This window comes from Nothobranchius furzeri, chromosome 17, assembly GCF_043380555.1.
Source record: "Nothobranchius furzeri strain GRZ-AD chromosome 17, NfurGRZ-RIMD1, whole genome shotgun sequence".
NCBI lineage: Eukaryota > Metazoa > Chordata > Actinopteri > Cyprinodontiformes > Nothobranchiidae > Nothobranchius > Nothobranchius furzeri.
Window position 1 is genome coordinate 38,236,903 of NC_091757.1, and position 23,449 is coordinate 38,260,351.

The following is a 23,449-nucleotide window of genomic DNA, read 5'->3' on the forward strand; positions in this document are numbered from 1 at the left end:
ATTTATTCCTCTTTTTCTTTGGGTGAATGTTCATTTCTCTCTTTCATATGTGCCATCACTGGCCTTCCATACTTAACAACCATCAGCTTATTCACAGTGCTCAAATACTACTTTTCTTTGTGTTGTGTGGCTATGAACACGGCTACTCTCTGGCATAGAACCTAACAGTGTGCCATCTCCTCAGTACAGTTACTCAGGTACCTAACCGCGTTATCAGTTCGTGGTGGAAGACATGTCCCAGCCATCTGTCATCAGTCTTATAAATATATAGTTCTAATCTCTGTTCCCTCCACAAAGAGGCAATATGTTATGCACTAGTGTGTGTGTGTGTGTGTGTGTGAGAGAGAGAGAGAGAGAATAACTGTCATTTGCATTATTCTCCAGGTTTTCATACTTTTTATTAAAAAACCCTGGGATCTAAACATTTACTCAACTTGTATATTTTCTTGTAATGGAATAGCTTTTGGCTTTAAGTGGTGTCCCCTTGTATCAAAAACGACTATGTTGAGCAGAATTGAACCTTTTAAAAACCCAGGTATTTAATTTCATGAGCATTGAATTATGATGAATAAATGCAGCATCTTACCATGAGAGATGCAAACACTCTGATTTGATGCTTTGCATTTCTTCATGTTCATGAGTAGATCTGCAAACTCTTTAATTTTTATTTATTTTTATTAACACTGACAGTAAAATATTTTGTCTCCATGATACATCTGTGTTTTTGTTTATTTCTAAAAACTTATTTTTTTGTCTTTTTTCCCCCCCTTTTATGTAACAAAAATCTAGCATGATTGGTGTTCCTCACCATGTCTAAGGTTCATATTGTAACTGCAGAAGTTATTTTCACAGTTGTTTCACTTTGCTGGTTCTGCCAATTTAAAGGGAGTAATTTGATATAAGGGGAAATCAATTTTGCTGTGGATTTACAATTGAATAGAATAATCTAGAAATATAGAAAAGCATGATGGGTCTTGTAGAATTAACTGATTTAGGCACCGAATATACATTTTTATAATTTTAGCTGCTGTAAAAGTAACAAGTTGTTCTGAAATACAATGTAAACTAAAAACTTAAAAAAAATGCATCCTATATATGCAGTGAAAGGCCAACTATGACTGAATGCAACCCCAACAATGTGAGTGAAGCAACAGTGACTTCCCGTGTCCAATGAGTTTTATTAGGCAGCTTGGCATGCTTTGCTCTGGAGAAACTTCTCATGGCCATTTGCCAGAAATCAGGGATTTTGTCACAATTCATTTGCCTAACACCTCAAACTAAAATTCTAGCCTTAACCCTCATTCTGTGTAGAGGATGTGCCATCAACTGTAACTTTGCTGTCAGGAGTTATCCCAAATATGGGGGATTCACTTCATTGATATAACAACTTGCTTAAATAACAAATATCCGGCTTTGATGGAACACAGAATCAGCCTTCATGCATCTTTAAAACTGGAGTAAATGTGTTTCTTCTGCCGCCATCAACATCTTTACTTATAAACAAAACCCAATTGACCTTGTTATAACATGAAAATAAACTCACCTTGGTTTATCTTTGTCTGTAGTTAATTTTGTGCTTGTTTGATGAAAAATATGTAGCTTCTGTTTCTGAATAGTTTGAATAAACATGCCAAATGTTTAATAAATTAGTCTGGAAGCACAGTGTAGTCTGATGAGTAAATTACCCTGCCTCTAAACGTTTCGGTAATCCCACTTTCTTTAATTTATTACATTTTAATGAGTATCCAAACGTGTCATGTCTTTTTTTTCTTATTTTTATAAACTGAGGGCCCTTTAAAAAGTTTGTGTCCTGGGGCCACAGATTACGTTTACGTAGGGGTGCGTTTGATGCAGAAGCTGCAGTGCAGTCTGTACGGTGCAGACTTTACAAATGGTTTTACAAGAAGATTGTAGAACACAACTCTCTTTTCTGAATTGATAAACTTACTCGTCGTACAAATTATAAACATACAAGATGGCTCTAATTCTGTTTTAAATTTAAAATGATTAACATTGACTCTAGGTCCGCCCTTCCGGAGTGTTTCGGTTTTGAAGATGCAGTAAACCTTAGCTAGCGTCCCATAGCTGAAAGTCAGCATCATTGCCACTCCTCCTGTAGGAAGGGCGCAGTCCCGAGAGCTATCTGGCTAGCTGTACTCAGCAAAACCATGTCTGTAAACCTCAGCAAAAATGGCCCTGCATTAACAGCTGCCTATAAAGAAGTAGTAGATGAAAAGTCCAACACCAACTGGTAAGAAGACATTTTTAAATCGCTGTTGGCTAGTACACCAGTGCTGGTTAGCTACAGTGTTTGCTAGCTTTAAGTCAGTCGTGAGTAAGTGAACCTCAAAGACGCACATAAACTCAACCCTAACATGTAATTTACTGCTTATTTGTTCACCACGATTAACTTTTTACTTTTATGAAGAAGCACCGTCGTCATGTTAATTTAGCTTTGTTTGCTTTGGCTTCTGCTTTTATCGTTTTTTCCATTCTGTGGGGGTCTGCTAACGTACATACTGGTAATTCGTTCATATTTTGGTAAACTTGACCAATGAAACCGAATCAGGTTCTTTTAGTTATTGTTGAGTTAAGGCAGCAGCTACATCGTCCACTTCCTGGTGAGATGTGGTATAGATGTAGTTCAACTGAGACTTCCTCTTCACCAAGCATCACAGCAGACGACCGCTTCAAATGTTTAATCTCATTTTTTCCACCCAGTTTTAGATGCTTATTTAATAAGAATCTGACGTATTTCTGTTGTGTCACTTGTTTTCTCAAATTGTGCCGACAGGAAAAGGCAGAAACAGAATAAAGAAGTGATCTTGCAGTCACAAATCTTAGTCGTCAGGTCGTTGTTTGTACTAAGACGTGCTGTTATCAGTGACATGGGAAGCAACAGTCCAAAGCTACAAGCTGGATTTTACCCTCAGGCTCTGCTTCTTGTATGTTTACCTTATCAAGCACTTCTTTACATGTTCAGGCTCAAACATTTACATCTCAAGACCAGGCGAAGCAAAAGTTTTATTTATTTATTTATTTTACTGCTCTTTGTGAGGGCAGTAGGGCTGGGCGATATGGCCTAAAATCAGAGGTGGAAAGTAACGAATTATATTTACTCACGTTACTGTAATTGAGTAGCTTTTGTGTGTTTATACTTTTATAGTCGTTTTAAAAATCTTTACTTTTACTTGAGTATGTTTTTTTAAAAGAATTGTAATTCACTACATTTTAAATCATATCCATTACTGAGTAAAAATAAGTTCAATGTAGTTAAATTAGTCATTCAAGTGATTCAAAAATGCTGCAGTGTGTGTGTTACACATATAGGACTGCATGAGACGGCGTGGTTTCATCAAATCCATGCATCTTATTTCTTGGTTGAAGTAATGACGAACAAAAATAACTTCTATTTCGTGAATGACGTCTCAATAGTGTCTACGATAATGTTTTATCTTATGAGAGATTGTGATTTTGCACTACTTAGATGTAGCAATACTTAACGCTGACAAAAATGTAACTAAGTAGCTAACTGAGTACATTTTAATTACGATACTTTTTACTTTTACTTGAGTAAAATTTAGGCAAGTACTTTTACTTGTACTTGAGTAAAAAATTATCAAATTATTGGTACTCGTACTTAAGTAGGAAATTTTAGTACTCTTTCCACCTCTGTCTAAAATCAATATCCCGATATATATTGAGGATTTTACCAATAAATGGACGATAACTACAGGTACGCACAGAAACAAAATTTGTCCACTAGATGGGGCTGTCACATGTATTACGTTGAGTCACATTTTTACGTGACTCAATGTGGTACAGCTTCTTAAAGGGACATGAACATCGCCAACCTACACACATCTTTTCATTTTTTTTTATTATCGAATTTTATTGACATGAGAAAAATGATCTTGATAAGAGTCACAAATTTTGATAACGATAAATTTTCGATTTATCACCCAGCCCTAGAGGGCAGGCTATCAAAACTAGAGATTAATCGGTCTGAGTTTTTCTGTCACAGATACAGATGTTGATATGTGCCGTCAATGTTCAAGGCCAATAATTTCCGCCTCATTTGCTGGCTAAAACGTTACACCAACAGTTGACTTTCAGCTATTCTGAATCAGTTTTTGAGCATTTGTGCACTGTTCTGTAAAAAGTTAATCAAACAAATCAATAAACTAAGTTTAAAACATAAATAAGTAAATAAAAAGGAATGGTAAATAATATTTTTGAACATTTATTAAGCAGATGTTTTTCAGGAATGTAAATATACATGTAAATAAAATTCTGCGACAGCACTGGGCTGCCCGTGGATGTGCTTGATTTTCAGTTGGCTCTACTAAAGGGGCACATGAGCCGGTGTGGGTACCGGATCTGCTCGCAGTTTTGCTCCTGCCGTTGACTTCACACTGGATACTTGGCTGGGTGTATGACTTACAGAAGTTACTTTTGTAAAAGTTACATTAGCACGTCCACACTGAAGGTTTGATTGGTCAGCACAAATTTGTGGTTGTAGTCTGTTTAGTCCTTGCAGCTGTAGTCCAAAAAAAGCTTTTTTTTCTGGGAAGATGTGTTTTTATTACCAAAGCAAATGTAAAATAAAAGCAAAGATATCAACTGATAAATGGAGACCCTGTACAGCTCTGATTTTGATTAAATAAGGCAAAATTCAAAAGAACGTAATTGAACAAATAAGTATATAACATTTTGAAGAAATTAATAAATGCATAGATTTATTTACATAAAAACTAATGAACTGTACAGAAGAATTCCACATTTATACAAACAAAGGGCAGCTAATTATGTAAACGCATTTTAAACATTTCACATATAAGGATTGTTTCGCAGTCTGATCCTGGTTTTTTGTAGTTTCACATGCTTTACAAAACGAAGACAATGTGGTGTTTTATTGACAAATGGCAGTTATAAAGAAAAAATTGGGCAATAATAAACATTAATTTAATAACAAAATGGCTAAACTCTTCCCAAAACCTATGTCTGGAAAAAAAAAAATAGTATCGGAAAAGAGATGCCATGTATTTTGGCCATGTGGTATTGCCGTAGTTTGACGTTGTTGGCAGACGCAGGACCCCGAGCCGACCCGGTACCTACACCGGTCCCAGTATATCAAAAATGGCAAATATTGCCTGACCGATAGATTGGTGAATACCTAATCTTAATGAAGCATTCATTCTTTTCACTTACATATTTTTCCCCTGGAGGGATTTTAACTTCCCTTGGACACAGGATGCAGAGTCAAGATTACGTCTTCGTAGAACAAACTTCAATTTTGATTTTAGGCCTAAAGTTCTAATTTGTCTAAATCTACTTAAGTCATAATTAGAAGCTTTATTTCTCAAACAAATTAAATGAAATATTTATAGAAACTGAAGCAAGCAGCCAGTGAAGTTTACTGATTTGCCTTTTTAAAAACAAAGCCAGCAATTGGGGATCTCCGATATTATCGGCCGATATTGGCATTAAAATGTAATATTTAGAAATCATCGGTTATTACTTTTAATGGCACAACTTTTACGTACCAAACTAGTATTATAGATCAAACTCTTCAGCAACTTCCCCTCTCATTCAAAATGTCCAAATATGTCAGATCAGAGGTAAAATCTTTGAGATATTTCTGTTTGTTTGACACAACCTCCCTAATGTGTATATTCAAATACTTTTCAAAATAGTTTTCTGCGTAAATACGCACGATTGATTTACTTTTTCTTTTTTCATAGGCGGCATATATTGGTATCTGTTTATATCGGGATCAGAAATTAAGAGTTGGACTGTATCGGTATTTCAGGTCCCAGTAAAAATCTGATCTCAAACATCCCGACTAGCTACATGAGAAATGATGTATTTTAATCACTTATCCGGTGGTTTCTTTTTACAGGGCCTTGTTTACTTATGAGGGAAACAGTAATGACATCCGCCTGGCAGAAAAAGGAGGTGAATACATGAGTGGATGCTGTGATTAAGTTTTTTTAATGTGGTTACATATGCAGGAATGTCGCCATCAGCATGCAGTTGCAGCGGTTAAACATCAGCACAAAACAACTGCTTGCCTCTGCTTTCCCACTACTTCATTCGCTAAGAGGGAAAACATGTCCCACAGTTGCACAACAAGCCACAGTTCCCATTTAACTTTTCCACAATGTTTATGCATCAGATGGAGGTCTGGAGGAGCTGGTGGAGGAGCTCAACAGTGGAAAAGTCATGTATGCATTCTGCCGGGTTCAGGATCCTAACTCTGGGTTGCCCAAATATGTCCTCATTAACTGGGTTTGTATTTCAGTCGGACTTTTCCTCTGTGGTGAATAAACATCAGATTGTTGATATTTTTTCTGTTTTAGACCGGAGAGGGAGTAAATGATGCCAGGAAGGGATTATGTGCAAACCATGTCAGCTCCATAGCCAATTTCCTGAAGGTAAAAATGAACGGTGGAGATTAAACTTTAATCTCTGCTACAGTTGTTTTACATGAGATTATTGAACAGATTCACAACATATTAAACAATATATTATGGGATTATAAGAGGATCTTTGTTGACATTTTTTTCCATCTTTGTGCACGAGTGGCTTAGTGGCAAAAACAAACATGAAATGGCCTGCTATCAATATCCCCGATATATAAACGCTTTAGCGTCTAAAGACAGGAGGTTTAGAGAGAAACTTAAAATCTGTATTGAAGAAAAAAAAATTAGTTATTAAAAGCCTGTATGAGCTCTGGCAGGACACAAAACATTGGTCCCATCTGCTGGGGAGACATTTATTCCTATTCAGCAGAAAGCCCTGGAGCCTTGACTCATAAAACATTAAAGGCTTTCACACGTCTCGAGGCCTGCTATTATTTTGCTTTAAGGAAAGTTGAGCCGATCTCATCTGAAAACAGAAAGCGGTGGTCGTGCTAATGGCAGCAGTTACCTGTGGGTAATGGCCAAAGAAAAAAATCCCCACAGCGACTGCAAAGCTGGGTAAGTCTTGATTAATCTGTGTCCTCATTTCTTTAATTATTATAATGATTGCGGGTTGAGACACCGGAATCAGAATGGGAAAACAACATGACTCCGTGGATTTACAATACAGGAAGATTAATGTTTTTAAAAGCATCTCTAATTAACAAATGCTGAGTCACAAGGACTTACCATGAACTAAATGAGCCTCACAAACTGTCCGCTGCTGCAGTAGTCCAGGCTTTTTTGGAGAGTCTGGGTCGCTTCCTGTAATCTCTTTCCTATTTCGTGGTCGTTTATGGAGGAAATCCCAATAAAACAACCAACCACACAGCAAGAATAATCCATGTCGTCGTCGTCGTTGTCTTCCTCCGCTTATCTGGGTCCGGGTCGCGGGGGCAGCATCCCAACTAGGGAGCTCCAGGCCGTCCTCTCCCCGGCCTTGTCCACCAGCTCCTCCGGCAGGACCCCAAGGCGTTCCCGGACCAGATTGGAGATGTAACCTCTCCAACGTGTCCTGGGTCGACCCGGGGGCCTTCTGCCGGCAGGACATGCCCGAAACACCTCCCATGTGCTTCGTTAAATCCTCCAAACGTGCAAAACAATTGATTTATAAGCAAAATAAGTTGTTTCTTGCCACACACTATCGTAATGCAGTGCAAGAAACATAAACACTGACGTCACAAAAGATCCTATAAATGACATAAAAACACTTGAATGACTTTAGAGGTTCTTTTAGCTTGAATTTCTATTTGAATCACTTTTAAAATTACAAAACAAGAAGTTCAAACATATAAGAGATTCCATCCTTCTAAAAACGGTTTAAATGAACCTCCTGTAACATTTAATCTAAGGTGTGACTTAATGACTTTTCTGTAGTACACAGACTGTACTTTGACTGTACTTTTGCACAAACTAAGCAAAGCATAAACAATAATTTTCTGCAGTTTTTTTATCTAACAAAATGTATCTAGCAGGAGCAGGGGTGGACATTAACTTCAAAACCAACCGGCCAGCTGGGCCGGTAACTCTGAATATTTACCGGCCCCGCCAAGAATCTACCGGCCCTGCTGGTCAGCTGCCAAAACGAGTCAAAATAAAAACTGAACCGTTTTAAATGTAATAAACCTTTATTTTGTACACATTCACAAACATAATAACGTATTCAAGTCTGAATTTGTTTGTCCCCTCAACAAAACACGATTTTGTCGTCGCATACTTCCGGCATACAACGCAGTACATCACCAACTCCGCTTTGCTGTATTCGAGCCATTGGCTGTGTTCGAGATGAGCCAGTTCTGTGCAGATTAGACCAGCGGTGATCGGCGAGCAGTGCATGCCGGTTAGATTTGTGTCCGAATTGACGCCGACTTACTCTGACGTCATGCATACGTAGGCAACGATATCCTTGTGAGATCAAGGCGGCCGCAGATTTTGGAGCAAGGTGCTGCAGTTGCTCTCCCTCGGCTGCAAAACCTAGAGGATGATGGGAAACGCCTGGCTCTCACCTGATCTAAGATCTGATTGGTTCATATTTTGATCCAAACATCCGGTGGTAGAACATGAAATGTTAGTTGGTCACATGTATTCTGTAAATCATGTTACGCTGATAATAACAACAATATAGGCCATAAAGAGAAATGTGTTTTGTTTTCTTTTGTCACGTTTTCTATGAGCACACTGAAGCTACAGCTGCTAACCTTTACTTATTATTACACTCGTGTCTCCATATACAATATATGATATCCACAAGCACGTGAGGATGTGTTTCAGCTGCTAACAGGCACCAGAATTAAAATTGAAAATTGAACAAGTGTGAATGCTAACGCGATATCTTCATCCATCGTCACCCCCGAGCTACACATGCAGGAAAATCCAAGAGATTCAACTGGCAGAAACAACTGGTTCACACCATAGTCTCTCTCTCTCCTCTCCCTCTCTCTCCTCTCCTCCTCTCTCCTCTCTCCCCTCTCCCTCTCCCTCTCTCTCCTCTCCCTCTCCCTCTCTCTCCTCTCTCTCTCTCCTCTCTCTCTCTCCTCTTTCTCTCTCTCTCTCCTCTCCCTCTCTCCTCTCTCCCTCTCTCTCCTCTCTCTCTCTCCTCTCCCTCTCTCCTCTCTCACTCACTCACTCACTCACACGTAGAGGAAAAGAGCTGAGGAAATGGAAGACACCAGGTAGTTAAAAGAAAAACTACAGCTGAGCCGAGGCGCGCCTCGAATGGGGCGCGTCTGATCTGAACTGAGGAGCGGCAAGCAGCGGCCGGACTTCGTGAGCGATTCGCTTCGGGCGCTTCCGCGGCCGGTGTGTCCCCGGCGTTAAACGCCGTCTTTCAGCCACTCCCCCTGCTGCTTCCGTCTGCTCTCGTATGTTTTCCAGGCGAGCCGCTGCTCAACTCGAACACGGCCATTCTCTGCGCCTCCCGTCTTCTTTAAACCGCCAAGAAACATTCCACCTACGCACACGCTTCTCTGCTTCATACCGTTTAAAACTGTCTCGCTTCTCCTCACCAGTTTTAAAGCGTTTTGCCGGAGATTTCATCAAGAAATCCCATCCCTGGTGGCGCGATCTTCCTGCGTGCTTTTGTGTTTCTAGCGTGGTTCCACTTCGTCTTTAATAGTGAACTTATAGTTCACGTGACTATAACTAATCGTGCAGTACGTGCACGAATCGTACAAGTGCAGTAGGTGGCTAGAGGCGCGCAGGTTCACGCGCGCGAAACGAAAACAGCGGCTTCCTACAGGGCGGGGCCATGATGTAGGCGAAAGCCGGTGTGTAAATGACAAATAAGGCTTGGGCGCCACCCGGGCGGTAAGTCGTCAAGTATTTACCGCCCGACGAGAAAATTTAGCGCCATTGGCGCTCGGGCGCTTTAACGGTCCACCCCTGAGGAGGAAGGCCTTAAAAGAGCAAAATGTAAGAACTTTACAGTAAATAATCGCAAAACTGTCTGATGTCTCATTCATGTTAGAAGGAAGTTTACGTTGAAACAGATTTCATTTTCTACCTTCTGGTGGGTTGTCAGTTGTAAACCTTTGAGAAAAGCTGAAGAGGGACGTAGTCATTGTTTACAATCTGTGCCAAGGCTTCACCGACATTTGTGATTGGTCACAGCTTGGCAAAATGCAGAAATGTTGTTGAAAGAACCAAAGCCAGAAAACAGGAGCAACCCAGGAGTTACTACTTGTCCCACTAAGAAGTCGCAGCATCTTTTTGTTTTACTCTAATATTGAGTACAGACGGCTAGATGCTAACAATGCTAACGTTAAGTTTTAATACTCATCTCCTTACTGTGTATGACTCGTCTTTGTTGGTCACCTAGAATCTTCTGGCACTGGTCCGTAACTGACAACAGTTGTTTTGTTTGTTTTGAAACATGGACTGCAGTACCCAAATCTGACCACATGATGTCATTCTTATTGTGTGCTCCTTAACTATAGGCGAAAAAATAGTTGTTTTTGCACTTATTTATTCTAGGTCTTTAAGGCAGTTAGATTTGAGCTGCATGAGGAAGTTTAGTTCACTTATTGATTTAATTAATAATCTTTTTTTTTTAAATATTTTTACAAAAATCAGTAAGTTTTTTTAATTCATGCATACTCGTCCTAATAATAATATTCCAGTTAGAGGTGTTGCCATGTTAAAACTAGATAATGTTCTGACTAGCTTTGCAGGTCGGATGTTTCACGTTTTCTAAAAGGACAATTAAATCAGTCAGGACTTTTTATTCTTTATTAAATGATTAAAGTCATCATTTTGCTTGGAGAGATAAAGCAGAGGGTGTCTGTGCTTGCCTGAACTGCTCTAGTTATAATTTATGATGGACTGATTCAAACAGCTCTTAGGGATTATCTCTTCCTGATTTACATGATGGCTGTGTTTAAATTTCAACCTTCTGACTTAGAAAGCAGATCCCTCAGAGAATCAGACATTTAGAGACGGATAATCTGAGCCCTTCCCCGTGACAGTCGTGTAATACTGGTGTTGGCATGGATGCGTGGAAGAACCAATCCAACCAGAAAAATAACTTATTTTTTGCTGCTTCAGGGGGCTCATGTGACCGTTAATGCCAGAGCAGAAGAAGATGTGGAGCCTGAAGTGATCATGGAAAAGGTGGCTAAAGCGTCAGGAGCCAACTACAACTTCCACAAAGAAGCTTCCAGCCGCTTCCAGGACAGTGGTCCTCAGGGGCCGGTGGTATGCACTGATGTTTGTTTTATATGACAGCGACTAAAGCCGGGTCCACACTGGGGGCATCAGCGCAATGTCGCTGCTTCAAATATATTCCATTAATGTCTAAAGGGTTGATGCAAACCTGCCGCAGCGGGAACCTCTTCATGCAGCGGCTCGCCGCGCTGCTGAAGATAGGAGTGGGTCTTATTTTTGCCGCTTCTTTGATGCATTAGTTACAACAAAACAGTTATGGGCCTAAACAGGAAATCACACACTGCATCAGTGTAAAATGTTTGGTAATTTTCAAATAAAAGTATTGCAACAATGTGATGTCTTATCTATGTAGATAAAGTCTACGAGTAGGGGTGTAACAGTACTCTTACATCGTATTCGGTTCGAGTAATTTTCAGTATATTGTTATATTTAATTATTTAATCTGAGGCGGCTCCTATGGTGAGCAGAACCAGGTGTCACCACAGGCTGCTGATCTAGCATGATGTCTTTAATTATTTCTCAGGTTATTTGCGCAGCTATGAGTGTCACGCTCATACAGACAAGTGTTGTGTATTACGGTTGTGTTTTTATTTCTGCAACAAGCCCTAAAAACTCCCCTCACACCGCCCAGTTTCTTCTTTAACTCTCGTGTTTAAATAACGAGCTTCCTCCGTGCCGTATTTTTTGTTGTAGGATTAAAACTTTACATCAGTTGTCCCAAAAGTTCAGCAGACATGTTTGTTTACACTTTTAAGGCTGCGTGCCTGCACAGTGTGAGAGAAGGAAGGGAGGGGCAAAGCGACGCTCCGTTCAGGGTCGCTACAGGGTCCACGGTAGCAGCGACAGCCAGCTGGTTTGATCCGCTCTGAAAGGCGTTGATCAGAATTTGCAGGTCACATTTTTTTAAACGGAGATTGGGCGCGTGCTGCCATCATGTGTCGTTCAATACAGCGTTCGTGCGGAAACTCACCTAGGAACTTTTATCTGCTGCACTTAAATCACGCAAACAAAAATAAATTATCTAATGGAAAAAATAATCTGAAATGGTTCAACACTCCCCCATGAACCATTACATCCCTATCTACGAGTGACCTGATGGTTTATTTACTACCAGTATCTTTGGTGAAGTTCAACGGTGGGCTTTTCTTCATGGATGTAATCTCGTTTTTCCTCTTTTTACTTTAGTCGCGGATGAAGTCTCGAGGGATTTGGTGATCGTTTGAGTCTAGTGAAGAGGATGGCAGAGACGTTGCTCCACATGGATTGATGCTCTGCACAAAATTGTTCCGCGGCGCTGATGCCCCCCCCCCCCCCCCCCCCCCCGGGTGTCAACCTGGCGTAAAATATCTAAACTATGCAACTTAAAAAAAAAAGATGTATATGTAATATTTGTTATATTTTTGTCCTAAAGACCCAAATCCAGCTTTAAATAAGGTTCAATAAAACATTAAGCACTTAATTTCTAAGATGTCTTTCATGAGACGAGGGATAATTTGCTTCAATTAATATGGAAAACCATCCAAAATTACAGCCCTTTTAGCCAATTATGAACTCCTGAGCTGCTAAACTGCGGTATCCTAGTAGTTCTGGTGTTGAGATGGACTTCATCAGTGTAATGTTCTTTTTCTTTTGGACCCTTTGCTGTTATTCTTGAAGTTAAAAATACACTTTCTTCCCTGCAGGGCTCGGTGTACCAGAAAACCAACGCCATGTCTGAAATCAGAAAGACCAACAAGGACAACTTCTGGGCACAGGCGGAGGTATGCTAACTCTGCGCCGGTGTATCCATTATACACATACGTGCATTAACACATTCTTCTAAACTTACTGATCGTGTATTTTAGTGCAAATTTCTTGGATGCTGACCTTTTTTGTGCTTTTAGAAAGAAGAGGAGAGACGGCGGCAGGAGGAGCGACGCAAGGCTGACGAGGAGCGCCAGAAGCTGGAGAGGGAGAGGAAAGACAGGGAGAGCAAGGAGGCTGCTGTGAGGGAGAAACGGGACAAGGAGCGAGCTTCTCAGATCGACCAACAGAAGTGAGCTGCAGCTGAGGGAAAAGATGGGTCTGTGAAAACAGCCGTTGGACCAATCATGCTGCTTCTCTTGTGTTTTACAGGAAGTACCAACAACAGCTGGAAGCTGAAAGTAAAGAGCAGGAAAAACAACGCTGGGTGAGTGCTTCGTTAAGATTACACTTGCAGTAAGAGACTTCCTGCTGATGGAGACATGAAGGAGCAGATGCACTCTGGTGATCGCTAAAAATGTTTTGATCGTGCATACGTCTTGTGAGCACTTAAGTGAGGTTGGCAAACATCAGCAGTGCCAACATTCATTTCAACATCACCAGGATGAGGGGCAGGAGAACCAGGAGGTCCAGAGAAAAGCAGTTAGGAGAGGTGAATCTGTGGAGAAAGCTAATGTGAGTTCCCCAAACCTCCCTCTCCTGCATAACCCTGTCCTCCTGTTTCTTGTTTCCGGATGAACACTTCTCCTCTCAATTCTGATCTCCTCCAAGCTTGTTGGCGCTCGCCTGATTTCCTGTTTCCATTTTTCATGCCTTGTCCAAGTGATCCTAATCTCCTATCCTCTGTTCATTTCTCTTCTATAGGAGGCTGCCTCTCTGATCTCTCAGCGTTCTGTGAACCCCAGAGAGATGTTCAAGCAGAGGGAGCGAGGAATAACACCCAGCGACTCGGACACACCCCCTGCTGCCCCTGCGAGCCCTCAGCCAGGTATGGTCCAAGCGTAAACCTCATTGCTTAGCTAACAGCAGCTGATCTTGCATAACTGCAAACCTTTCTAAGCCTCACCCTCGTCATGGTTGCGTACCTACAAACCAGGGCGACTCGTCTCCTAATGCCGCCCCTCCATGTAGTTGTCTCATAATCATACTGAATCGGTCGTAGTCTAGTCTGTTCCTCTCTGCTCAGTCTGGCTGCTCTTTGTCGTCTCTCTCATCCATCTGTCTGCATGCTTGGCGGGGTCGGGTGTTTGTCTGCTCAGGGCGTCTTCACAGCCCATTTCTGTCTAAGCAAGTGAACCAATGTGAGCAAGCCAGCTCACCTCAGCGCCAAGCTTCTCCTCCTCCTGTGTCAGCAGGCTCTGCCTCTCCTGGCCATGCCACAGGTGTGAGCTTAACACACACACACACACACACACACACACACACACACACACACACACACACAGTAGCATAGCAGTTTGTGGTACCAAAAGGAGAATTAGAGGATTAGCCAAACATCTGACCAAATAGATTTTGGGTTAGTTTGAAGGATTTAGCTGTGGCTTATGACTTATTTTGTACTAATTACACTTGATCTCATACTTGGAAAAAACAAGATTGTTATAAAAACGTAAATACCTGTTATTAATATTACCTTTTAGTTATTTATTTCTTGCTGCTATGAAGGCTAACAAATGCTAATAATGATTAGTTATACGTCAATAGGAAACTATGAGCAGCTGCTGTGATGCACAGTCTGGTTTTTACTGAGCGTAAAAGATGTCCGACTCACACGTAAAAGCTCCCTGTCCTGCATCTGTGCTGTCTCTGCTCTACTCATCATTAGTCAAGCTTCCATCAACTTTTTGAATTTTTTTTTTATCTTTGAGTAAAATTCCATTGTGCCTGAGTCTGGTGGTGGTGCTCAGCCTGTGTGGACTTGTGCTACATGCATGTCTGTGCTTGTCTTTTGGGTAATAAGAGCCTGATGTGGACGGTGGGCACTCCAAGTGTGAGTATGATGAGCAGGAAGCCCCTCCCCAAGAGCAGCAGAAAGGTGGGGGTCATTTCACACACATCAGCTTCAGTGCGACTGCATCAAACACCCAGCCCTCCCATCTGCTTTCATGTGATAGAAAAACATGTTTGGGTTTATTTTAGGAGCCTTTTGTTTTCAATTCAAATTCAAAGATACTTTATTAATCCCAGAGGGAAATTAGAGTTTCAGTACACACAATTCTGAGATCAGACATTCATACATAGGCATAGACACATGACAAGAATTGGTGACTGTGGTCATTCGCAACCCGAGTCACGCTACCTTAACAGAGATCAGAGGGTTACATGAGGATTGGCTCAGGTGGATGAAAAAAAAGGCACTTCAGAGTTACCCTCCACAGGGAGGGCAGCTTTGCTATGAAAAAAACACCTCAGACAGAAATACAACAGTCTTCAGACATTACACAACATAAGTGTCCACTAGGTGGGGAGGTAGGGTTGGGGACTATCCTCACATCAGTGCATGCAGCCGCGATTAGCAGCGCTCGTCACCTCCGTTTGGACAGGGGAAGGAGGTATTTGGGTTAGAGAGCACAGTGACTCCTGGAGTCGATTCAACGGCCTTCACCGGTCGTAGTCCCGCTCAGACTGGGATAGGGAGACTGAGTTACCATGGCGACGGCAGCATTCCACATTTCTTCTGAGGGGGAATAATCTCTTCAGCCGCACAGGCTCAAGGGCACCAGATTCAGATAAAAACTTGTTTTGGGCCAGACAGAGATAATTTCCTCTCTGTCTTAAAGTTCTGTTGATCTCCAACCCCTCTGAATCCAATAATGGTGTAAATTAATCTATCCCAATCCGTGCTGATCCGTCAGTTTTATTTAATCTGCTTTTGCTGCCCCCTGCTGGCCAGCGGTCCTCTGTGACTTGTCGTTGTGATTTCCTTTCTCTTAGAGGAGGCTCCAGCTGCTAACGCGTACGCTGAAGAGATGACTCATGAAGAGTCTCCGCAGGTGAGTTTTGCTTTTCCTCTGTCAGGGGAGAGAAGCTGAAACGTAAGTTAACAGTTTCTCCCACAGGTGGAGGAGACCGACTCATATGAGACGGTGGTGAATGAATCATCCGACAGAGGCATCTGTGCACGAGCGTTATACGACTATCAGGCTGGTGAGTGGTGGTGTTTCCTGATGATGATGATGATGATGGTTTTGGAAAAATCTAGTGAATTACTGTGCCGACTTTAATAAAATTAAAACAATCCTTGGAGGTTCATTTGAAACTGTACAGGTTTTCAAAATGGCAGCGTTCTCAAGTCCACCTTCTGGTTTCTGTCAACATTATTGAACTACAGATGTAAACAAACACCGTCCACCATGCTCTCACGCCGTTTTTTGTAGTTCTTAAATATCGACTACAAAACACAGTAAACCTAAATTTGCACATAAAACGAGAACGTACGCTCTTTAATAAAACAAGTCAGACCTTTTAAAGATTCCATATCATACTATTTTAAACCTTTGAGAGCAAAAGTAGGCCCATTATTTGATCAAATAATACCGTTAGCATTACTGAGATGTCATTTATCCTAAATACGAGTTATTTTCATCAGCCTGAACGCATACCCGGAAATAAAACGCTTTGTTTCTGTGAAGCTCCGCCCACTCCTACAAAACGTGCCTACAACAGAGTCTTAGGTGGGTCGGTTGCTGTATTTTCTAAGGCAGTCCAGTAAAAGCATCTGGCTGCCATCTCCGTTTTGCCATGTGCTGACGTGGGTTTGACTTTGTCTGCAGTGATTTCTGTAGCCAGCTAAAGCAGATTTCATGATTTTATATTTCAGTTGTATTGATCATTTTCTGCAAAAAAAATTTGTGTCTCTAAAGATCTTTTCAATTTGGTGATTTCCAAGTAGCATTTTTGGTTGATTGACTCAGCTCACCTCCCATGGATTCACACGGGCTAAATAAAGAAAGTGGGGAAAAAAACAGATTAGTCCTTATATTTTAAACTAGAGGCCGGCTGATATATCAAGCTGATATATTCAACTTTTTCTTTATCGGCCATTGGCCACTACTGGACTGAAGAAAGGACCTGAAGGACCCCAGCCAACACACCATTTTTTGAATGTTTTGAGTTCATTTTATATTTGAAGTTCAATAAATATTAAGAGATTGATTGACTTATTTAATTTATGTTGCACACAGTGAGTGCTCAGTTGTCTTTCACAATCAGTGTGCTGCTAAAATGTATATCAGCCTTAATAATCAGATTTAGGTATCGGCCATCTGCAACAACATTCTTTAAAAATCGGCATCGGCCTTAAAAAAACCATATCGATCGGCCTCTAATTTAAACAGTTTACCAATGAAAGGTTGAAAACGTAATACTAGTAAGTGTGGCTAAGTTACTGCTCAGACGGGTATGCAAACCTGTGCAGCCCAGCACACTTACTACTAGACTACCAAGTCCGCTTCATGACACCAGTCGCCTCAGCAGCATATCCTGTACTGGACAGAGGAGACAGGTTTCAGACCAGAGACTAGCTTCTAGGAGACGAGCAAGGCCTGAAGACTAAATTAGCTTCCATTGACGCGTTACAGGATCTTCAAAGTAAAACTCAAAATTTGCAGCTGAAATAGGAAAAATGCACAAATGCAGCCAAAATGGGTTTGGGTTTCTATTTCCTTGTGGAAATAAAAATACCATGTGGTAAAAAGCTCTAGAAAGCGTATTTTCCATGATACAGCCCTTTAAACATCTTAGGTGTGTTCTTGCTGTGTCGTATCTCTAATTCCATGCTGTAGTTCTTTTAGCGCAGCCGCAAACGAAACGTAGCAAACAAGTAAACAAAACTGCTCTGTGTTTTTAAAAAGAACTACAGCATGGAAATAGCCCTTTAAAGATTGCTAAAGCGCCTGCTGTTCTGCAGAACTACGCTACTTTAATATTGTGAAAGTTAAATGACTATTTTAATTCAGATTTGTAGAATAATTATTCGTAATGACACTTTTAGCTTAGTAAATGCAGTTAGAAACCTCGTGGAAACAGATTTGATTTGTCCCCATTATTACTACTGAAGAGTTAATAAATGAATATCAACAAATGTTTTTGTATCCCGTCAGTTACCCCCCACCCCACCACCACCTGATATTTAGGTTTTGTAGAAACCATCTGTGCTGTCAAACACCTCCCTACATTAAAATCTGTATCATTTTTATACAGCAGAAAGGCGGCGCGCGCTGTTATCTGTGGGTGTGCTCCGTCCATTTCCTCTTATTGTTGCCTCGTGTTCTGCTGCCTCGACTTACTCACCACTCCTGCAGCAGAAGCAGTGGCGAGGTGCAAAAAGCGGATATGAAAAAGTGCTGAGGAGGAATAAATCTATTTAAATCTGTTATCATAGCAGAAGGGGAGGGGCTCTTATAACAAGATGCAACGCACTAACTGGTTAGTGTTTCTAGTTAACGCATATTTAGTAAAAAATGTACTTCTTTAGTGTTTGGAGAGAAAAATGTCCCACCGCTTTAGATCCTAGACCCATCCAACATCTAGAGGATTTAAGAGGCGTTTGTCGTGGTGTCGTGTAGCTGCTGCGCCATCGTCGGTTAGAATATTTCTGAGATCTTGCTTCCTCTCCGTCTTTCAGCCGACGACACCGAAATCTCCTTTGATCCTGAGGAAATCATCACCGGAATCGAGATGATAGACGAGGGCTGGTGGCGAGGATTCGGCCCAGATGGTCACTTTGGAATGTTCCCGGCCAATTACGTGGAGCTCATCTAACTGGGATCATCATGGCGCCGATCCCAGAGGATCGGGCTGGAACAGAGCCAATGAGACTCCACAACATGGACCAACGAACGTGGAGCTTTTCAAATCCCAGCTCATTTCAAGAGAGTAATTAATAAAACGTTTATTGTAAGCAGCTGATGCAGATCTAGCGTAGGGATTTGTGAGGAGCAGCTGATACTCTCCAGATCCTCCCTGATCACCATCAGACTCCTCCTCCTCCATAAGTGTGATGCAGTAAAACAGTATCTTTATTTCTCTTGTGAGCGTCTCTAGCACTTCTAGTTCACATTCCTTACAAAAGTGGCTTCAGTTCTATTTCAGGTATTTTTGAGTTATTTGTAGCATTTCAGGAAAACGGTACCAGCTACAGCCTAATCTTTTGCCTTGTTTTCATTTGTTTGCCTTTATTTACCAGCAGACTGAATCATCCTTGTTCCTTTTGAATGTGACTGAACTTCTGTCCCGTGTGCCGAGCGGCTGATGTGACTATTTAAACCAGCAGATGATATTTTTTGTTTTGTTCTTGCTTGTTGAATTCAGTAGGGCAATCTTGAAGTTCCCTTTTAAAAATGGTGAGTAAATAGCAGTTTCATATCAAGGCCTTCCTCATTTCAACCTCAAAATTTCAACAACTTTTCAGGGACGGGCTAAAGAACACACATCAGCGTTCATACTCCTGTCCTCCGAGCTGGATCTGATACGAGATCAGAATGACGAGAGCACAGGTGACCGGTGATGTCTAACTGAAAACTCACCGTTTATATCATGTAACGTAAACGTTTGATCAACAGATGGCACAAAGAAAAAGGGCATTGAGTTTCCATCGTTTATTGTTGTTTTTCCAGTTTGTTCAAATGCAGAAAATCTTCTAAATAAAAGAAATCATTAAACTAAATTATTATTTTTTTTATTTTGAATCTAGATCAATAAATGAGAGACTGGATTTTTAGAGGTTGACAGGAACTCAGACGTGTGTGTGTGTGTGTGTGTGTGTGTGTGTGTGTGTGTGTGTGTGTGTGTGTGTGTGTGTGTGTGTGTGTGTGTGTGTGTGTGTGTGTGTGTGTGTGTGTGTGTGTGTGTGTGTGTGTGTGTGTGTGTGTGTGTGTGTGTGTGTGTGTTCCTGGACTGGGGCAACAGTTGGAGAATTCACCTCTTAATGCATATAGGTTTAATTTTCACATAAATCTCATTCTTTTACCTCTCATCTTAACACATTTCACTTATTTTATATTTTTTGTTCATTTAGATTAAACCTTAATGAGGTTGAGAGGTTCCAACTAGATATAGTCGGACTCACCTCAACGCATGGCTCTGGAACCAGTTTCCTTGAGAGGGGTTGGACTTTCTACCACTCTGGAGTTGCTCCCACTGAGAGGTGCCGAGCAGGGGTGGGCATACTAGTTGCCCCCCATCTTGGTGCCTGTACGTTGGGGTTTACCCCAGTGAATGAGAGGGTAACCTCCCCCCGCCTACGTGTGGGGGGACAGGTTCTGACTGTGGTCTGTGCTTATGCACCAAACTACAGTTCAGACTACCCACCCTTTTTGGAGACCTTGGAGGGGATGCTGGAGAGCGCTCCTTCTGGTGACTCCCTCGTTCTGCTGGGGGACTTAACGCTCATGTGGGCAATGACAGTGAGACCTGGAGAGGTGTGGTTGGGAGGAACGGCCTCCCCGATCTGAATTCGAGTGGTGTTTTGTTATTGGACTTCTGTGCCAGTCATGGATTGTCCATAATGAACACCATGTTCAGACATAAAGGTGTCCATATGTGCTCTTGGCACCAGGATACCTTAGGCCGCAGCTCGATGATCGACTTTGTTGTTGTTTCATCTGACCTGCAGCCACATGTCTTGAAGAGAGGGGCGGAGCTGTCAACTGACCACTACCTGGTGGTGAGTTGGCTCAGATGGTGGGGGAGGATGCCGGTCAGACCAGGCAGGCCCAAACGTGTCGTGAGGGTCTGATGGGAACGTCTGGCAGAGTCTCCTGTCAGAAGGAGCTTCAATTCCCACCTCTGACAGAACTTCCAAAATGTTCTGGGAGAAGTGGGGTGACATTGAGTCTGAATGGACTGTGCCTTCATTGTTGAGGCGGCCGACCGGAGCTGTGGTCGCAGGATTGTTGGTGCCTGTCGTGGTGGCAACCCTGAACCCACTGGTGGACACCGGCAGTTAGGGATACTGTCAAGCTGAAAGAGTCCTATCGGGTCTTTCTAGCCTGTGGGACACCAGAGGCAGCTGACGGGTACCGGCAGTCCAAGCAGAATGCGGCTCGGGTGGTCGCCAAGGCAAAAACCCGGGCATGGGAGGAGTTCGGTGTGACCTTGGAGCAAGACTTCCGTACGGCTTTGAGGAGATTCTGGTCCACCATCCAGCGCCTCGGGGTGGGGGGAAGCAGTGCGCTACCAACACTTTATAGTGGAGACGGTGTGCTGCTGACCTCTACTCAGGATGTGGATCGGTGGGCAGAATACTTCAAAGACCTCATTCCCACCGACACGTCTTCCAATGAGGAAGCAGAGTCTGGGGACTTTGGGTTGGCCTCTCAAATCTCTGGTGCTGAGGTCACTGAGGTGGTTAATAAGCTCCTCTGTGGCAAGGCTCCAGGGGTGGATGAGATCCGCCCGGAGTTCCTTAAGGCTCTGGATGTTGTGGGGCTGTGTTGGCTGACGCGGCTCTGCAATATCACGTGGACATCGGGGGCAGTCCCACTGGACTGGCAGACCGGGGTGGTGGTTCCCTTATTTAAAAAGGTGGACCGCAGGGTGTGTTCCAACTACAGGTGGATCACACTCCTGAGCCTTCCTGGTAAGGTCTAATCAGGGGTTCTGGAGAGGAGGGTCCATCGGATTGTTGAACCTCAGATTCAGGAAGAGCAATGTGGTTTTCGTCCAGACTGTGGAACACTGGACCAGCTCTATACCCTTGGGGTTATCCTGGAGGGTGCGTGGGAATTTGCCCAACCAGTCTACATGTGTTTTGTGGATTTGGAGAAGGTGTTTGATCGCGTCCCTCGGGGGCCCTGTGGGGGGTACTCTGGGAGTATGGGGTACCAGGCCCTCTGATACGGGCTGTTAGGTCCCTGTATGACCGGTGTCAGAGCTTGGTCTGCATTGCCGGCAGTAAGTCGGTCTCGTTCCCAATGAGAGTTGGACTCCGCCAAGAATGCCCTTTTTCACCGATTCTGTTCATAACCTTTATGGACAGGATTTCTAGGTGCAGCCAAGGTGTCGAGGGCATCTGTTTTGGTGGTCTGAGGATCAGGTCTCTGCTTTTTGCAGATGATGTGGTCCTGTTGGCTTCATCAGAACATCATCTTCAGCTTTCGCTGGAGCGGTTCGCAGCCGAGTGTGAAGCAGCTATGGTCATGAGCTTTGGGTAGTGACCGAAAGAACGGGATCGCGGATACAAGCAGCCGAAATGAGTTTTCTCCGAAGAGTGGCTGGGCTATCCCTTAGAGATAGGGTGAGAAGCTTGGTCATTCGGGAGGGGCTCGGACTAGAGCCGCTGCTCCTCCACATTGAGAGGAGCCAGTTGAGGTGGCTCGGGCATCTGGTTAGGTGGCCTCCTGGACGCCTCTCTGGTGATGTTTTCCGGGCATGTCCAATGTCTCCGGGAGGAGACCTAAAGGTAGACCCAGGACACGGTGGAGGGACTATGTCTCTCACCTGGCCAGGGAACGCCTTGGGATTCCCCCGGAGGAGCTGGCCCAAGTGGCTGGGGAGAGGGAAGTCTGGGCCTCCTGCCTTAGGCTACTGCCCCCGCGACCCGACTCCGGATAAGCAGATGAAAATGGATGGATGGATGGATGGATGGATAGATTTACCCTTTTGTACCAAGAGAGACGTGGCAAACGTGCATAACAAATTGATTTTTGCATAAAAAATGTTAACAAAAATTCACAAAATGTCAATATTTGTGTGATTTATTTGTTAAATCATGTAAAATCTGAGTTGTTTTTGTTTCAAAGAGTTTTTTTTTGATAGTTTCCATAGTTCTAGGTAATGGGATCTTTTCTAATATAAATATTAACTTTAGATAAAGTCTCTCAAACATTAAATGATCTGTGAAGATGAGAATATAAACTCCCGCAGATCTTCAGCTTTATTGGTGACTATAAAATACTCAGAAGGATGTCGTGTTGTCAGACCGTCGACCACAGCAGCAATTTTACTCAGTTTCTTATTTGCAGGAGGCCGTTCCCAGGAAAGTGACTCACCTCAGATAGGAAACCTTTTCTATGTTGGAATTTGGATATTCTCATTCAGACAGCGTCGTTTTCAGGCCGACCTCGGCCATTTGTGTCAGTGAAAGTCTAAGATGAGTAGCTGGGGATTTTCTCAGCTTTAAAGCCTGTTTTTACTCATCTTCTCCATATTGGCTACAGAAGAAAGAAAATTTCTCACGAGATTTCTGCTGAACATTTTGACACAATTACAAGAAATCAAGATACAGATTCAGAAATTACAGATTCATCATTCTATTGTTTTAATGTTTATTACAAGTTTAATGTTTTAATTTTCAAGTTTTATTCTGAGTAAATTCCTGCTTATTTAAAACTGTTGCCCTGATCTCGAACAGGTTCTTCAACAACAACAAAAACTCCCTTCTAAGATCAGGACAGTTAGTAGATATTTGGTGATTTTGACATTTAGATGTTAATCGTTGTTTAAATGTCATTCTCTATCCGCAGCAGATGGAGGAACAGGGCATCCCCTTCTTTTGAGACCAATCAAAAACAAGCAGAAGAAATGTGGATCGTGTCAGAGGCCGACTTTACTTGGTGTGAAAAAAAAAGTCAAATAAT

The 23,449-nt window shown here is 42.4% G+C and overlaps 1 protein-coding gene across 6 annotated transcripts; it reads left to right on the forward strand.

Annotated features, from left to right (window-relative positions):
* Positions 1-1,984: 1,984 nt before the first annotated feature.
* dbnlb (drebrin-like b) lies at positions 1,985-19,536 on the forward strand. Of its 6 annotated transcripts, XM_015972272.3 has the most exons (15): positions 1,985-2,251; positions 5,903-5,958; positions 6,179-6,291; positions 6,363-6,437; positions 11,007-11,156; positions 12,809-12,886; positions 13,010-13,161; positions 13,242-13,296; positions 13,473-13,544; positions 13,734-13,857; positions 14,129-14,251; positions 14,830-14,904; positions 15,804-15,862; positions 15,929-16,016; positions 18,496-19,536. In XM_015972272.3, the coding sequence occupies exons 1-15, from the start codon at positions 2,169-2,171 to the stop codon at positions 18,630-18,632; spliced, it is 1,440 nt and encodes a 479-aa protein (XP_015827758.3). In that variant the 5' UTR covers positions 1,985-2,168; the 3' UTR covers positions 18,633-19,536. The 6 variants fall into 6 exon arrangements, with proteins under 6 accessions (XP_015827758.3, XP_015827760.3, XP_015827759.3 ...); XM_015972274.3 differs by lacking the exon at positions 14,129-14,251; XM_015972273.3 differs by lacking the exon at positions 13,473-13,544.
* The last annotated feature ends 3,913 nt before the right edge of the window (positions 19,537-23,449 follow it).

Coding starts and splice junctions, on each gene's coding strand:
- dbnlb (XM_015972272.3), top strand. CDS start 2,169: ATGTCTGTAAACCTCAGCAAAAATGGCCCTGCATTAACAGCTGCCTAT. Junction 6,438..11,006: donor CCATAGCCAATTTCCTGAAG/GTAAAAATGAAC, acceptor TTGCTGCTTCAG/GGGGCTCATGTGACCGTTAA. Junction 16,017..18,495: donor GTTATACGACTATCAGGCTG/GTGAGTGGTGGT, acceptor TCCGTCTTTCAG/CCGACGACACCGAAATCTCC.